The following is a 15,257-nucleotide window of genomic DNA, read 5'->3' on the forward strand; positions in this document are numbered from 1 at the left end:
GGTAGGTAAAGTTGATAGCCCAGATTACCTTCAGATTCCCATAAAAGCCCCCCCAAAGTGATTTTCTTAATTTAAAAGTCCATATGAGGTTTAAATCTGATTTATTGTAGCAGAAGTGGATGTATCAATGGAGGCTGTAAATGTTGGTGAACACTGGCATTTAATTGTAAAGGGAAGAAGTTTACAGCCCAATTTGTAAGGCATGCTTAATTACAGCAAAGGGATATGCTATGTAAATGCATCATTTCTTGAATTTGTATACACAACTCCTGTATAGTGCAAATGAGATTTCCTGCTAAATCTCAGATGCTGTGATGAGGTATATCTGCTGGGTTTACTGCTAGCTTATCTAGTTGAAAGTTAACTTGTATAGGATTGAAGTTTTATGATCCTTGTGCCAGGAAGGCATGTTCTTTTGTTCATTGCACTAAAATGACTTTAAAGGGCCAAATTTACACCAGTGTCAGCAAGAGCAGAATTTTTCCCTTAATGTTCACCAAGAGTAATTAGATTAATATATTTGACAGGTTTGATTCAAGCAACATTTTATATAATATAAATTTAAAGTTTATTCAATAAATAATTTATATCCTGAGTATTTGGCACAAATGTGAACTGTAGTCCCAGAATTTAAAGATGCTGGGATAGGGAAGGAACAAAGGCTACATAGCGCACGCACACAAAAAAGATCAGTCATGCTTTGCATTGTAAGGTAATGTAAGTTCAGTGTTGAGTTGGCCTATCCTATTAAAAGAAATGCTTCTGAATAAAAATACTTTTTAAGACTGCACTGGCTCAACCTTTAGGCTCACCCAAGGTGAGTAAACTACCCTTTCTGTAGTGGATTTTTTCGACTGTTACTTTATTCCAATATTTTTATTTTTAAACAGGATCTTCAACAGTTTCTTGGTTGAAAGACATGTCTTCTGAATGATGCCTAATACTTGGCTTCTAACAATTCTTTCAGTGTGTCCTGAACGTGCTGTGTGGCATGTGCCCCATTACTGTGTCAAAAACTTCCCCTTATGAGCTATTTTTAAAAGGGGATGCTTTTTTCCCTGTGTTTATTTTATCTTGTGTTCTTCCCGTAGGTGAAGCTGCTCTAAGAGGTGAGCCCAGAATGCAGTCTCTTCCAGTATCCTCTGCTCTAACCAACCATCGAACAGGCCCTCCTCCCATCAGCCCCAACAAGAGAAAGTTCAGCATGGACCAAGGGGAAGATGAGCTAGACTGTGAAAATGAACATGTCTCTAAAATGAGTCGAATGTTCAACCCACACCTGTAAGTTTCTCTCTTTTAATGCCTGTATTTCCTAGCCAAATAGAATCTAATGCCACTGCTGTTCCTTTAGTTACAATGTTTGTTTTTTTAAAAAAATTGACATGTTGAAAATTATAGTATACCTTGGATTTAGGGCCAGACTCTTCCTATCATGAGAGGAAGGTCTGTGTGACGATCAAGAAGATTACATGGCACTTTAAAACTTTTTTTATAGCCTCAGGTAGTAGGAATTATGTTGATTGTGTACATCATAATATTTATATCTAGGTATAGCTTTTTTAAAATAATACCCCTTTTGTTTAACCTGTTCCGTTCACATCCTATACCCTTAAGCTTTCTACCCCGGGGAGAAAAAAAAGGTAAAAGTGCTTCACATTTTTCTAAGGCCAGGAGACTCTGAGCCCAGCTGCTCAGTAGATTCCACCGTGACAACTGGACAGGCTGCAGTTGTTGCTAGAAGTTATTTATGTGATCATATTCAGACCCCAAAAGTGCATTTCATTAGGAGGTGAAATTTTCCATACAGGTAATACATGGAGAAGGGGTGTGTGTGTATGTGTGTGTGTGTGTGTGTGTGTGAGAGAATATCATTGAGGTGCCATTTGTGCTGTGTTCTTGTTGTTCTTGGGAATGCTGTTCTGGTTGGCATGAAGTCTAGGCTTAGAGAATTCCTTTCATTCTTGACTGGAGGAAGTGATCAGAGTACTTCAGCAGTTAGAGGTAGCTTGATAACTGCATACTGTTCCCTGCTGCCTCAGCTGAAATGGCCCTCTGCATTCCTCACATTCCACACTGCTTTGGACTGTTGTGTTCAGTCACAAGATAGGGACAGAGGTATTTATCCTCAAATAAATCACCATAGTGTTAGTCAGAGGCTGGGTCTGCAGTCTGCAGTCTTGGAATTTGTTACAAATCAGGAATCCAGCGCCAAAGTAATGCAAAACAGTGATGCACACAAGTGGAGAAATACTTCTCATTTGCAGCATGGCTTTTTTTAATCTCTCTCTCGCTCTCTCTTTTTTTATAAACCTTAACTATTTACAGCCCTTCTGTATCTTTCTTGCAAATGAGAATGCTAGCCTTGGAAAAAACAAAGTACTTTGTTTCTGAGGCAATACAAAACACATATGGAGAATTTTTTATGACATTTTTGAATTATTATGTTGCTTAATGGAAAATGTATAATTTTCAAAACTGACATGGTGGAAATAAATAATAATAATAAATAAATAATAAAATATAACTAGCAGTTATGTATATTGTGCCACTTTATACAGTGCAGGCCATAAAAAAGGTGGAGTTTGAACTGACACGTTCATGTGCAGCCTAAATTGCCTTCAAAGCTAAAGCTCTGGAAATGAGAAGGTAAAGTCAGTTCCTTCATACAGTCCCATGGCTTTGATGGATCTTAAAGGTGACTGTACTTAAGTCTTGTTTTTCTGCATAGCACTTTTGTTCAGCAGACTGATTCTTTCAGTGTCTTAGTATAGGAAAGATGTGTCTCCCCCTACAATAATAAGGTATAGGTATTGTCTGCCCTGTGGTCCCATGGCGTGAATCAAATAATATATTTTAGCAAGACCCTCTAGTTCAGAGAGGGAAAAAAACTGATCACAGCACACACTGTACCCTCTTTCACTTTGTTTTTAATCTTCAATCTAAAAGATTTCTAGCAGATAATACTCAATTCTTTGAACCAAATGTCACAAAACTCAGACATTTCAGATGTCTCTAATAAAAAAAATTAACAAACACTCCCTGAATTTTGCACTGTAAACAAAAAAGTTACATTTCTCTAATGATTTCCAGATTTTCCCTCTTTCTTTGTCTCTGGTTATGTTTGATCTTGAGTTAGTAATATAAATGCATTATATAATAGACAAAGTTTTGACTTAAAAAAAATTAAGCATCTGCAGTAAAAGCTTGTTTTTGTTACTTTATCACTAAAGACATCATAGTATATTAGGGGAAAGAAGTGTTGTACTGATTACTATTGGCAGTAACAGTTTACTGGCTTGGAGGGTCTGGAAAAGATAATTTGGCAGCATTTCATTTAGAAAAACAAATAATTCATGTTTAGCTGCTGTTGCTGCCAATATCATGTTATATGGAAACTCTGTCCTTTTGAAGACTAGATGGCAAGATTAATTGTATTAAACATAGACAAGAAGATAGAGAAGAGGATTATAAAACTTCAGTTTTGCTCAGGCCTGTTGGAACTAATTTAAAAGAAAAAGATGTAGGTTTTGGAATTCGGGAAAGTGATATATATTTTCTGTGCCACAAAATAGAAGATTGTTCCACTGCTCCGAGTTGGTGTTAAACCCCTATTTAAACCACAGACAATTGGTTTAACTGATGTACTCGCAGGCGTCTGCCAGTGGAACCTTGAAATGGCTAGTCTAAGTGTGTGCAGCTCTGTCCTGGGAGAAGGCATGGCCAGGACTCCTGGTGCCTTAATTCAACACATCCCCAAGGTAGCCTATGTGTAGAGCCCATGCTGTAGATATAAAGCCATCGTCCTATGGCAGAACCCCATAAGGATGGCTGATACACACACTGCCACCCACTACAAGGAAGAATCCCATTGGGCACAGCTGCCACAGATGGTTCAGTGGGTGCAAATTACATCCCCTGCATCAACTGCAGACATTTCAACCACATTGTATTTCTAAAGTACTTTAGATGGGCCGTCCGTTTTTGTAACCCTTGTCCAATTTTGTGTGTGCTTGTGTCCACTTGCTTGCTGAAATCATGAAGTAGGCATGTATTCATCCTTGCCAAGGGAGTATACCTTGGCAGTGAATGTGACTGAATCAGATTAGACCTGCAGCAGTACCATATATGTTATGAAGGGTAGAACTTTTGTTAGTAGTTTGACGTTAGCCCTAAGTAAGAGTGCCGGTGCATCCCCCATCACTTGACATCAGATGAAATGAATCAATCTGAACACTTGGGGACTGCAGAAGTAATTTGATAGAAACTTGAGGTTGGCAGCAATTTGTTTTGGAATGGGTCTGGAGATATGTTCTCCCTATTTAGGTGTAACTGGGACTTGGTCCTGCTTTGAGCAGGGGGTTGGACTAGATGACCTTCTGGGGTCCCTTCCAACCCTGATATTCTATGATTCTATGATTCTATGATTCTAACTCCCCATTTGCACTAAATAATACCCCGTAGGTAGGTTTTTGATTATTGAATGGTATGTACAGGTATATTTATTTCAACATCTGGGATATAGGGAATGAGTCAAAACAGCCTGGCAATTCTGCTGTGTTGTATAAAATGTGTAATGGAATCCCTTTCCCCCAACATTAGACAAAGATTTAATTTAAGAAAGGTTGTAGTTTTTGGAGGAACTGATTTTCTGCTGCATGGGAAGTGAAACATGGCTGGGACCTTCCAGCTGAGTATTTAAAATTCAGTACCTGATATTCCAGAATGAAATGTCTGTCCTTCTTTTCAGCTTTGCAATGTATTGGGATGTACTAGGACCATTATCTGCCACTTGCTTTATGATCTGGAATAAATCATACCTATTAGTTTCTCTGTAGGAGACAGCTCCAAACTTCGTTATGCTTCTTTGGCTAAAATTAACTAGTAGGGGTGAAAGGGAAAAACTGATTCCCTTCCACCAGTATCTTGCAGCTTTTACTATGAAATATGACTAGCTTGGAATCTTTTTTGTTTATTTTTCACACTTTCTACTCTCTAAAAATCTCTCTATTATGTTACTTCTAAAAGCATTCTCTAACATATTATGGGTATTAAAATCCTTGCTGGATTGAAAGGTGCTTTGTTTTCTAATAAAATTTAAAGAGCCACATCATTTTAAACCTAAAAGTGGAAAGTGCGACTGTTTTCTTATTCTAAATACCTGTGATTTTATAGAGAGTAATTAGGAAATTGATTTATGTAGGGCCTGCAAATGCCATACCTTTCCATGGAGTGGCAGGGGAAGTGTAACCTTCTTTATATTCGCAAAAAGAAAAGGAGTACTTGTGGCACCTTAGAGACTAACAAATTTATTAGAGCATAAGCTTTCATGAGCTACAGCTCACGAAAGCTTATGCTCTAATAAATTTGTTAGTCTCTAAGGTGCCACAAGTACTCCTTTTCTTTTTGTGAATACAGACTAACACGGCTGCTACTCTGAAACCCTTCTTTATATTATCTTTTAAGGGAAAATTGGTTTATTGTTATGGTTCCTTCTGTTTAATTTTAAATGGATCTGGCTGTTGTGATGCAAGTATAACACTAATGAGGTGTTGTACCTTTAAGTAAAGGTCTCAGGCCTGACCTGTGTTGTGTGGGTTTCTTGTTTGTCAGGCTGGAGGCATTTTCTCATTTTCACAGTTCAGCTGAAAACAAAGGCCTCCTTATCCTTGCAGGGAGCTCTTAAGAGCTGACATCAGCCTTTTCCCAGCAGGCATCATTTCTGCCTTAAGAGTCCTTGCAGAGAGCTGGGAAGCCTGATAACAATTTCTTTTCATGGCATTTTTTTTTTGCCAGCTAACAAATCAAATGAGCAAATGTCCAGGGCACCGAGAGCTAAAGAGGCTGGAAAAAAGTGACACTGGTCAGTTTTTTACTTCTCTGCCTTTTACTAGGAACTCTCATGTGCATAGCTCTTCTCTGTATTTGCAGCATGAGGATGGTTGTGGGCTGGCATTATACAGTAGGTAAAATCATTGCAGTGTGGTGACTGTAAAAATGTTTTCCATCTTAGTAAACTGTAGGGAAAAATCAGTATATTTTGAGGTAAAATTAAGGTGTTAATTGATGATCTTGGTCTCTTTGGAAGGGTCATCTAGATTTTGTTTTACTGTTGAAGTTGTACACGAGTCTTACCATCTTAAAATATATTGGCGAGAGACTGTTGTTTTCTCTCTGCCTGTAGATTACTCCAGTTTAAAATTTAATATTTTTATTTTGGGACTTGACCATGATAAATACATATAAAAAACGGTTTCCCGCTCTAACTCTTAGTCACAATTCATTCAGATGTGCAGCATTCAGATTGTTGTGGAAATGAACTTGCATATGAAAATATCATAGTTCTGTTGCAGCTGTTCAGCACAGTTTTGAAGATTAATCTCTTACATAAGAATTGGCTTATCATAATAAGACAAAGCTCAAGTCTTCACACTTACAACTCTGCACATACAAATACCTTCAAAAATGTTAAGTTTGAGACCAAAGCAAGAAACTTAAGAGGGCAGGCTGCCACTCTGTCCTTCTATTGAAGGATTGTGTCATACATGGTTCATACAGCTACCTTGGATTTCTGCACTGCAGTTTGCAAAATCCCATTGGACACTGTAGGTTTCTTACTATTGTAATCCTATGCATTTTCTCTTCTTTGTAGAGCCCTCAGTGGGAAATTACAGTGGTTTGTATATTTGCCTCCCTTTTCAACTCTTCTCAAAGCAAACTGGATTGAAGATGTCCTGATTTGCCCAGTCTGGTTACCTGGCAGTAGCTCAAAGCAAGGAATTCAAGTGAGATCCTGAATTCTACAGGGCAGGGCAGTGCTGGATCACCTGAAAGAAGGAAGTACTTCATGTTGCTTTCTAGCTATTCCTTTTCCTGCAGAAAAGAAGCATTGAGGGGCTCCACAGAGAATCATGTCCATTGTCTTTCTGATGCAGATGACATAGTAGCTTCAAGGGACCTTTGGGAATGAGTAAAAAAGCATTAAAATGGAAACAGGGAGGCATGGGAAGCCCTAACCTTGAACTCTGGGTTTTTGTTTAGTGTTTAAAAATATTTTGAGATCGTTATTTTAGGGTGATTAACCAGAATGTAAAAAAGCAATCCAGAGCTACCAGAATTTTCTTCCTAGTGTGAGGCTGCTTTTTGAAGCGTCTTAGAACCCAACTCAGCATTTTCAAATGGATCCTCTCAAATCTAAAATTCCCCAGGCTCTCAGTGGAACTTTTACAGCATAGGTCTTATTGATTAGAACTGGTTCACCCTTTTAAAGAGGCACCAATTTGTTCAAAAGACTACATGGCAGGAACAGGGCAATTTGAAACCTAATGTGTTTCCCTTCACCTCACTTCTGCCGAATGAACAGAAAACCATAAACCAGATTTATTTTTCATGACTGCTAATGCCCTTTCAATCTCTCCCCAAAACTCTTCATCCCAAACTCCTGCCAAGAAATGCAGATTAACCTTTAATGAATAAATAACAAGTCCACCTTAACTAAGGTATTGTGCACTCTTAGTAGGAAAAGGCCCAGCATGTGGTAAGGTGTTTGATCAGTAATGGAGTCACTATCATAACCTCACAGAAGCCAAGGAAAGCATTTAAGAACATGCTTAAGTCTACCTGTGTTTAGGAAATCAATCAAACATAGTCTTAAGTGCTTCATGAGCACGATGCTTTCCTGAATCAGGACCAGAATTTGGTCCACCTCCTGTCATGATTCAAAATCCTGATTGAGCCAGAGACTTGATCCTTTCAAACCCTGTCTGTGTACCACAAACCTTTACTCTCTGATATTATAGGCAATGATTGGTCAATTTGAGTCTGTTCACTTGTAAGCAGAATGGGTTTGTTATCCAACTCCATAGATTGCTTTTTATTTGGTGGTACTTTCCACCCCTGGAGTGCCTCCTGTGGGAAGAGCACAAAACATTATCCAGACATTAGTGCTTTGTCCCACAACTGCCTTGTGAAGTAGGAAAGCATGGTACAGATGAACAAATACAAATACAAAAATAATTGACTTACTTATGGTCACAGGGAAGTCTGTGGCAAGGTTGGGAAAAGAAGTTATCCCATATCTACATTGTGGTGAATTTTAGAGCCACCAATATATAGCAGGTTTCAGAATAGCAGCCATGTTAGTCTGTATCCGTAAAAAGAAAAGGAGTACTTGTGGCACCTTAGAGACTAACAAATTTATTAGAGAATAAGCTTTCGTGAGCTACCAGAGCCTGATAGCTAACCAAGAGGCAAGGAAAGAACCAGTACACATTCAAAAACATACTCTAGATGTATATTATAAGCATTTGAAAACACAAAGGTTTTGCATATTTGTTTCTCTTATTTTCATTTAACCATTTTCCCAGATGTTTCCTGCTGTTTGACAGATGTACCATTTACTAGAAGGTTGCACTCTTGAGAATTAGAATGTTATGGACACGGTTGCTATAGACAATGACTCTTTAAGGGCAGGATTTGGAATAAAAACTTACATTAACTTCTGGTTGAATAAGTAAATTTTTCTCCCCAGACTAAAAATACTGGACTGGACAATCTCCTTTCATTTTCCTCTCATACTGTAATCTGCTACAAAAACATGCTAACTGGCTTTAACTCATTCCTTCCAAATTACTAAGTGCTGACTTCCAACAAATGGTATTATTGCTTAGTGCTGAAAGGTGAAAAGTGTTGCTTTGGCTGTTTCTAAGAGTCTATGATCCATCTTTACAATTCCAATAACCACTTTCAAGCATTTCCAGCAACGAATGTCCCCCCACCCCCTTTAGTACTTAATCTGAAACTGGATACTCAGAAATTGAGAGAGAAGATCAACATACACAGAGGGCAATTTAATCTATTACTTCTAGCACCACCAGTCTTATTTTTGACGTTTCCAAATAACTTTAACTTTGGGAGGAAAGCTGAGATTTTTGTGTGTGTCTTATCTGGCCACCCTTTAGAAACCCGAGAGCCAGCTTCCTGAATAATAATGCCTTGAAGTCTGCTGTTTTGTTTCTTCAGAAGCCAGGAGGGTTCCTGCAGTGAACTTCACGAAGGAACTTCCTATCCTTTGTATTCCTTTTTTTTAAAAATGTAGAAACAAGTTCAAACAAACCTAATGCCTTGGAATAACAAACACATACGTGTCTTTTGTCTGTGAAGCAGATTTGTGCTGATGCATTTAATAATTATTCAAAACTTAATTGTAAATAAACTCTCCAGTAATGTGTTAAACTTTCCCAAGAACTGTGCAGGGAACATTTTATTTTCAACATGTGGGCAGACCCATGTACCTTGCACCAGAGCTTTCCTGGGAGGACTCTTATTCTGACAAGGCTTCTGCCTGCCCAGCTTTTTTGTGCAGGAGACTGCTGCCAAGTTTGTGAGGCCCAAGGCTTTCTTGTGGGAGGACGCTGGGCTGTCTTCATGCTCTTTGGCAATGATTAAAGTGAGGTTAGTACCAAAAAACCCTTTCATTTTATTCCCTGATCCTTGCTTTTTCAAACCAGATGGCAGCCCCATACCTTCAGCTGTACTTAATTTAAGCTGGGAGGCAGCAAGTGCTCTGCCGAGGTAGAGAGTCGATTAGTTGCTCAGGAGGGCCAGAAGGTAACTTCCTTCCCAACTGCACATCAGACCCACATTGCTAACACTGTCGTTTGCTTTACAGAGAGGCCAGAGCAGTAACTGCAGCATTCAGTTATTGATAACCAGTCCTGCTGGTGTTATAAGGGTTAATGTAACAGAGGCCATTGTTTTGCTAATTAATTGGAAGTAACAGTTTCAGGTTAAGCCTGACCTGTTAGTGCCATTCAGGATTATCATGTGACAGTCTATAGACAGGTTTCAGAGTAGCAGCCTTGTTAGTCTGTATTTGCAAAAAGAAAAGGAGTACGTGTGGCACCTTAGAGACTTAACAAATTTATCTGAGCATAAGCTTTCATCAGCTACAGCTCACTTCATCGGATGCGTTCATCTTAAAGAGGTTGCTGATTTACGAGTACACTGTGCTTTTCTTTTGAGCCATTATTTTGCCAACATTTCCTCCAAAGGGGGTGGGTATGTTTTTAGTTTAGTATTTATCCTTAAAGAAAATTACAAGGGAAATAAAAAGAAAAGGAGGACTTGTGGCACCTTAGAGACTAACAAATTTATTAGAGCATAAGCTTTCTTGAGCTACAGCTCACTTCATCGGATGCATACAACAATTGAAGTCTAAAGGTTCTAACCTCAATTATTTGATCACTTTCCTCAGTGGAAATTTTGCTTGAATCCTGTTCTTTGTAGTTGCCTCAGTTCAGAATAGTTTAGAGAGATACCAGCTCCCCTGCTATTTGACAGAAATTGAACTATCCTTTATATTTCCTACTGTGCTGTAAGTGAATTCTGCAATTTAAGAGTCCTCTCATTCCCCCATGGAAATTATAGTTTCTAAAATGCAGTAGACACTATTATATGCATAGGAAACTTGCATTCCTGCATACTAAATTTGCTTATTATTCAGGAATAATGTTCAGGAATTGGATTACACTTGCCCATTTCATCAGCTATTGAGTAGCTGTGTTTGCTTGCATTGGTTTGGGAGTTGAGTGCAGAATACCTGTGATAAATAATGGGATATGTGTGATTAACTCTGTACCTTGATAGAAACTTTTCTTGAACTGTCTGGGGAAAGTCTCAGAATGAGAAAACAGAACACACACTAATGATTGCTTCATCTATTCTTTAATGTGGCGCAGATGTACGGTTACTGTTAATAATGGAGGAGTCAAATATTAAGGTGAAATTAAAGTTAATTAATGTGTTCCTGCCAAAATCCTGCCCTTGGAGTCATTGTCTATAGAAACTGTGTCCATAGCCTGAATGTGTAAACTGTATGTGCACAATTTATTGCTTGTTTGTTTTACTATTAGTAGTGATAAGGCTTGAAACTTCCTGAATCATATTGTCACAGGCTGCCAGTCAAAAACATTTTCAGCATTCATATGGATTATCATATTTTACTCAAAACTAAAATCCAAGCAACGAAAAGGAATTGATCACTTAATGAACCCTTTTTGTTTTTGCTGAAGTTCTGCTGTTCTGACCAAGAAATTTATGAAACTCAGAGGTTTCTCTATTAAGACATTTGTTGTGGGATTGAGACATCCTTTGCTACTAGGCCATGTGAACACTAAACACAGAATACTCTGCCAGTGTAGCTACTGCAGGTACGAGTATGGTGAACAATTTTCTTTTTCTTTTTCAATGTTTACTTACATCGTTGCTGTGGAGAGTCTTACAAAATACAGACAAAGCCTTTTTGTGTGACTGAATGTTTCCATAGTCCTTCAGTAATTCAGTTTTCACTTGCAGTCACATATAACAATTAGCCTAGTATATGAGGTAAAAAAAGAATCTTGTTCTCATGTTTGGTTCTGTATCAGTGTGATCCATATAGTCTTTCAGTTTCTAGTTTTAGAGTAAACGTGTGGTCTTAATATTGAACAGATTTTATCATATTTTAGTAAAAAGCTTATTCTTTATTTTATGAGATGACCAGAGAGAACTCATAGGCTACAGAACCAGTTGCTTTTAAAAATACATTTTAGTATATAGCCTGTTCTTTTAGGACTATCTTTTAAATCTTTGTCCATAAGGCTTGCATACTTTCTGAGCTGTCTCTTGTTCACACCAACTAATGCTACTCGCACATCTGGTGAATAGAGATTGTACCTGCTAAGAACTGGATGGTTCAGAGCTATTTTTCTGTGTTGTAAGAACTGTTAGTTTTAGGTTGAGATAAGAATCGCTATAATCTACTGCCAATAAATTTTGCGCAGTTACCAGATTTGGTACTTCAAAGGCAGTTAGTGGCCATGGTTTTCATACACCTGCTTTCCTATTCATGATCAAGTTCTTGTTTAATAAATTTGTCAAGTCCTGTTTGTTGTTACCTTTTGACCTTCCATAATATATGCTTCCACAAAGATTGGGACAAAAAAGGGCTTAGTCCCGCAGTGTTTTACCTGCTTAAAAACTGAATAAACTCCCATAGACTTGAAAAGGCATTCTGTCTGCTAAGGGAGTGGCTAAATAAACTGATTAGAGGAAGCTCACTATCTTCGTGCATTACATTTGTGTGAGGGTTGACAGTGGATATGTTAGAGAAATTTTGGATCAAACTAGTGTAACTAAGGCTATATCTACACTATAGAGCTTACAGCGGCACGGCTGTCCCGATGCAAGATCGCTTGTGTAGTTGCTCTATGCCGACGGGAGACAGCTTTCCCGTCAACATGGGTATTCTCCCATGGGTATGGGTACTCTCCTGGAAGGGTCCTACATTTCAGGAAGCTATCTGCAACAATGACCTACTGTATTCAGACACTTTTCCTCACTGATGTGATAATATTGAAATGCCATGCGATGGTACCATTCATGATTCAGGAAGTGATCAAGAGTCAAACCATAGCTGCTTTTTGGTCCTCTTTTTATAGTGGAAAGAGGGCAGTACACCCCTACAACATCAAATTTTATCCAAGGCCTAAAACTAAATCCTCTTGCAAACTCTTCCATTACCTTTTGAATGAGTAGAGCGGGAACTTCCTTTCAAGATAGACTCTCTGTCAAGATAGGCTTTTTAATTGCAGTTCCTTCAGCAAACATGGCAGCGCTCATCATTTCTGAAGCTCTTTCCAGATAAATTAATTTTGGCACAATACACATATCCATACACCATAACATTACAGTATGTCCAGAGAATCTCTAGTCACACTCTACAAGAATCAACAAAAAGCAAAATAATTTATCAACTAGTGAGACATAGTGCTTTATTTACTGTATATGGGAATGTCAGTACATGTAGCAAAGCATCCATTTGTCAGTCTACCAGCACTTTGTCAGTCTACCAGCACTTACCAGCACTTACCGAAGAGGATCAGGCCCAAAAGAAACAATATTTCCTATGGAGAAATTAGAGTTGGGATCCACAATTGTGTCTATTGTTTTATTGTACCTTAGAATTTGTATTTCAGCTTCTGTGCATTCTGCATTTCTTACATACTTTTTTTATGAATAGTAACTCATCATGAATAGGTAGCTCCTCATTCCTCCTGAAAGTGTTTTCTTATGGCATAAATTGACATTGGAAAACTCTTTACTGTTTTTTACAACTCATGGTAATCTCTCCTATTTTTGCTGTGAAATTATTCCCAAGGGAGATTAGGTTTGCATCTAAGTATCCACTTGGACATCATAATTCCAAACAGCTAATGAGCTGTTTGTTTCAGTGAATAGATAAGAATAACCTGAAATAGCTGCATTACAGGATGTCTAAGTAATATGAAAATACATTCACGTCTCAGTATTTTGACACTCCATATTTACAGAGAAATGCACTGTTCACTAAAATGGCTACTGACATCCAATGGTGGCAACCCCACAGGAAAAGTGTGTTAAGTACACGTAATAGAGGGTAGAAACCATAAAATTCTGATTCAGCAAAAAGGACAAATCTGTCTTTCACAAACTTTCATTAATCCTTACCTCTAGCCTCATCTTTTTTGTATTCCATATTTTGTTTTTGGTTCAGTTCACTAATGTCATGGTCAAATCTCCGAAGTGAATATGACATTCAAGATAGGAAAAATCTGATTGGCAGTCTAAGATGATCAAAGTTCTAGTCTGGAAAAGTAAAATGTAATTATTGATTGCTGGACAAGCTTCTGGCTAGCACCTAAAAATGCTAGGTGCCTTTTATTGAGTGGCGTTTCCAGCCTGATGCTATAAAATGAAAATGAGCCACCTGCCTCTTTCCTTATAAATGGTTTTGAATTGGAGAAGAAATGGAAAATTTGCTGGCTACAGTTGAAGTCCATCTTTATATCCATTTGAGTCACAAACTGCACTTCTAGAAGAGTACATCAGTATAAACTCAAAAAGAAAAGGAGTACTTGTGGCACCTTAGAAACTAACAAATTTATTAGAGCATAAGCTTTCGTGAGCTACAGCTCACTTCATCGGATGCATTTGGTGGAAAAAACAGAGGAGAGATTTATATACACACACACAGAGAACATGAAACAATGGGTTTATCATACACACTGTAAGGAGAGTGCTCACTTAAGATAAGCCATCACCAGCAGCAGGGGGGGGGGAAGGAGGAAAACCTTTCATGGTGACAAGCAAGGTAGGCTAATTCCAGCAGTTAACAAGAATATCAGAGGAACAGTGGGGGGTGGGGTGGGGGGGAGAAATACCATGGGGAAATAGTTTTACTTTGTGTAATGACTCATCCATTCCCAGTCTCTATTCAAGCCTAAGTTAATTGTATCCAGGAGTACTTGTGGCACCTTAGAGACTAACAAATTTATTTGAGCATAAGCTTTCGTGAGCTACAGCTCACTTCATCAGATGCATGCTATGCTCAAATAAATTTGTTATTCTCTAAGGTGCCACAAGTACTCCTTTTCTTTTTGTAAATACAGACTAACACGGCTGCTACTCTGAAACAGTTACAATAGTTTCTTTTTTCTAACAGTGGTAATGTCATGTGACTGTTGTAATTGGTAGTAAATGCTGACTCTTTAATGGCAACCCCTGTATGTTAGCAATTTGACTATCAAAGAAAGATGTTGAAACTTCCTGTCAAAACATTAAAATAATGTTTGAGTCTTGTGTCAAGGTATACACATTGGTTTACTTTTAGCCATATAGAATGCATAGTGTATAAGGAAGAACATCTTGGAAAGTAAATTAAAAAGCTGTGTAAGTGGAAACTTGTTCTTTCTGCGTGTGCCATATACTTTTATAGTACAACCATTTCAAGTAAAAACTTTTTCTGCCAAAGGGATTCTGGGACATTTGTGATTTCTCCAGTTGGAGATACAGTAACATTTTGGCATCCATTCCTTAAGAAACTGCATGCTGGAAGTCAGTGTAAGCAAAGCTGTTCCCTTCACTGGGCCTCTCTTTTCTCTTTTCCTTAAACAGTTGGCAGAGTTAGTCTGTTCCTCTAGGATGGGTGTGAATTACCACAGTTCTCTGCTAGTAAACAGAGCAGCAGCATTTAAAGGTTATACAATTCAAAAATCGTTGAGAACAATGTGGGGTAACTACCTTTGAACTGCGTAACGCACAGGACTGAAACATTGCTTTCAATTAGCAAACATTATTTAGAACCAAATTAAAGCAAACTTTCATCGAACAGTCAGGATGTGTGTGGTTTTGGTATGACATCGATCTAAGCACATGATGCTTGGTAAGCACTGGAGCCTTGG

The 15,257-nt window shown here is 38.2% G+C and overlaps 2 protein-coding genes and 1 long non-coding RNA gene across 6 annotated transcripts in view; 2 read left to right on the top strand and 1 right to left on the bottom strand.

Annotated features, from left to right (window-relative positions):
• The window catches only part of TAMM41 (TAM41 mitochondrial translocator assembly and maintenance homolog), a 182,923-nt gene extending 181,642 nt beyond the window's left edge, over positions 1–1,281 (top strand). The window contains exon 9 of the mRNA XM_043519115.1: positions 1,092–1,281. The gene's annotated coding sequence lies outside the window, so the exon portion shown is untranslated. The remainder of the gene's footprint in view (positions 1–1,091) is intronic.
• VGLL4 (vestigial like family member 4) overlaps positions 1–15,257 on the top strand; it is a 164,357-nt gene that overhangs the window by 128,369 nt on the left and 20,731 nt on the right. For 2 of the 3 annotated variants that reach the window (XM_038409339.2, XM_043519119.1), the window contains one exon: positions 1,092–1,281. In XM_038409339.2, coding sequence (XP_038265267.2) covers positions 1,092–1,281 — 190 coding nt within the window. Of the gene's footprint in view, positions 1–1,091; positions 1,282–9,307; positions 9,451–15,257 lie in introns of those variants that run through there. The other variant, XM_043519120.1, reaches the window with a different exon arrangement.
• Positions 4,434–15,257, bottom strand: part of LOC122461084 — a 60,716-nt gene continuing 49,892 nt past the window's right edge. For both annotated transcript variants that reach the window (XR_006282806.1, XR_006282805.1), the window contains 2 exons: positions 5,433–6,955; positions 4,434–5,248 (listed from right to left, as the gene is read on the bottom strand). This is a non-coding gene — a long non-coding RNA (uncharacterized LOC122461084). The remainder of the gene's footprint in view (positions 5,249–5,432; positions 6,956–15,257) is intronic.

The sequence above is a fragment of the Dermochelys coriacea genome, chromosome 7, assembly GCF_009764565.3.
Source record: "Dermochelys coriacea isolate rDerCor1 chromosome 7, rDerCor1.pri.v4, whole genome shotgun sequence".
In the NCBI taxonomy this organism is placed as follows: domain Eukaryota; kingdom Metazoa; phylum Chordata; order Testudines; family Dermochelyidae; genus Dermochelys; species Dermochelys coriacea.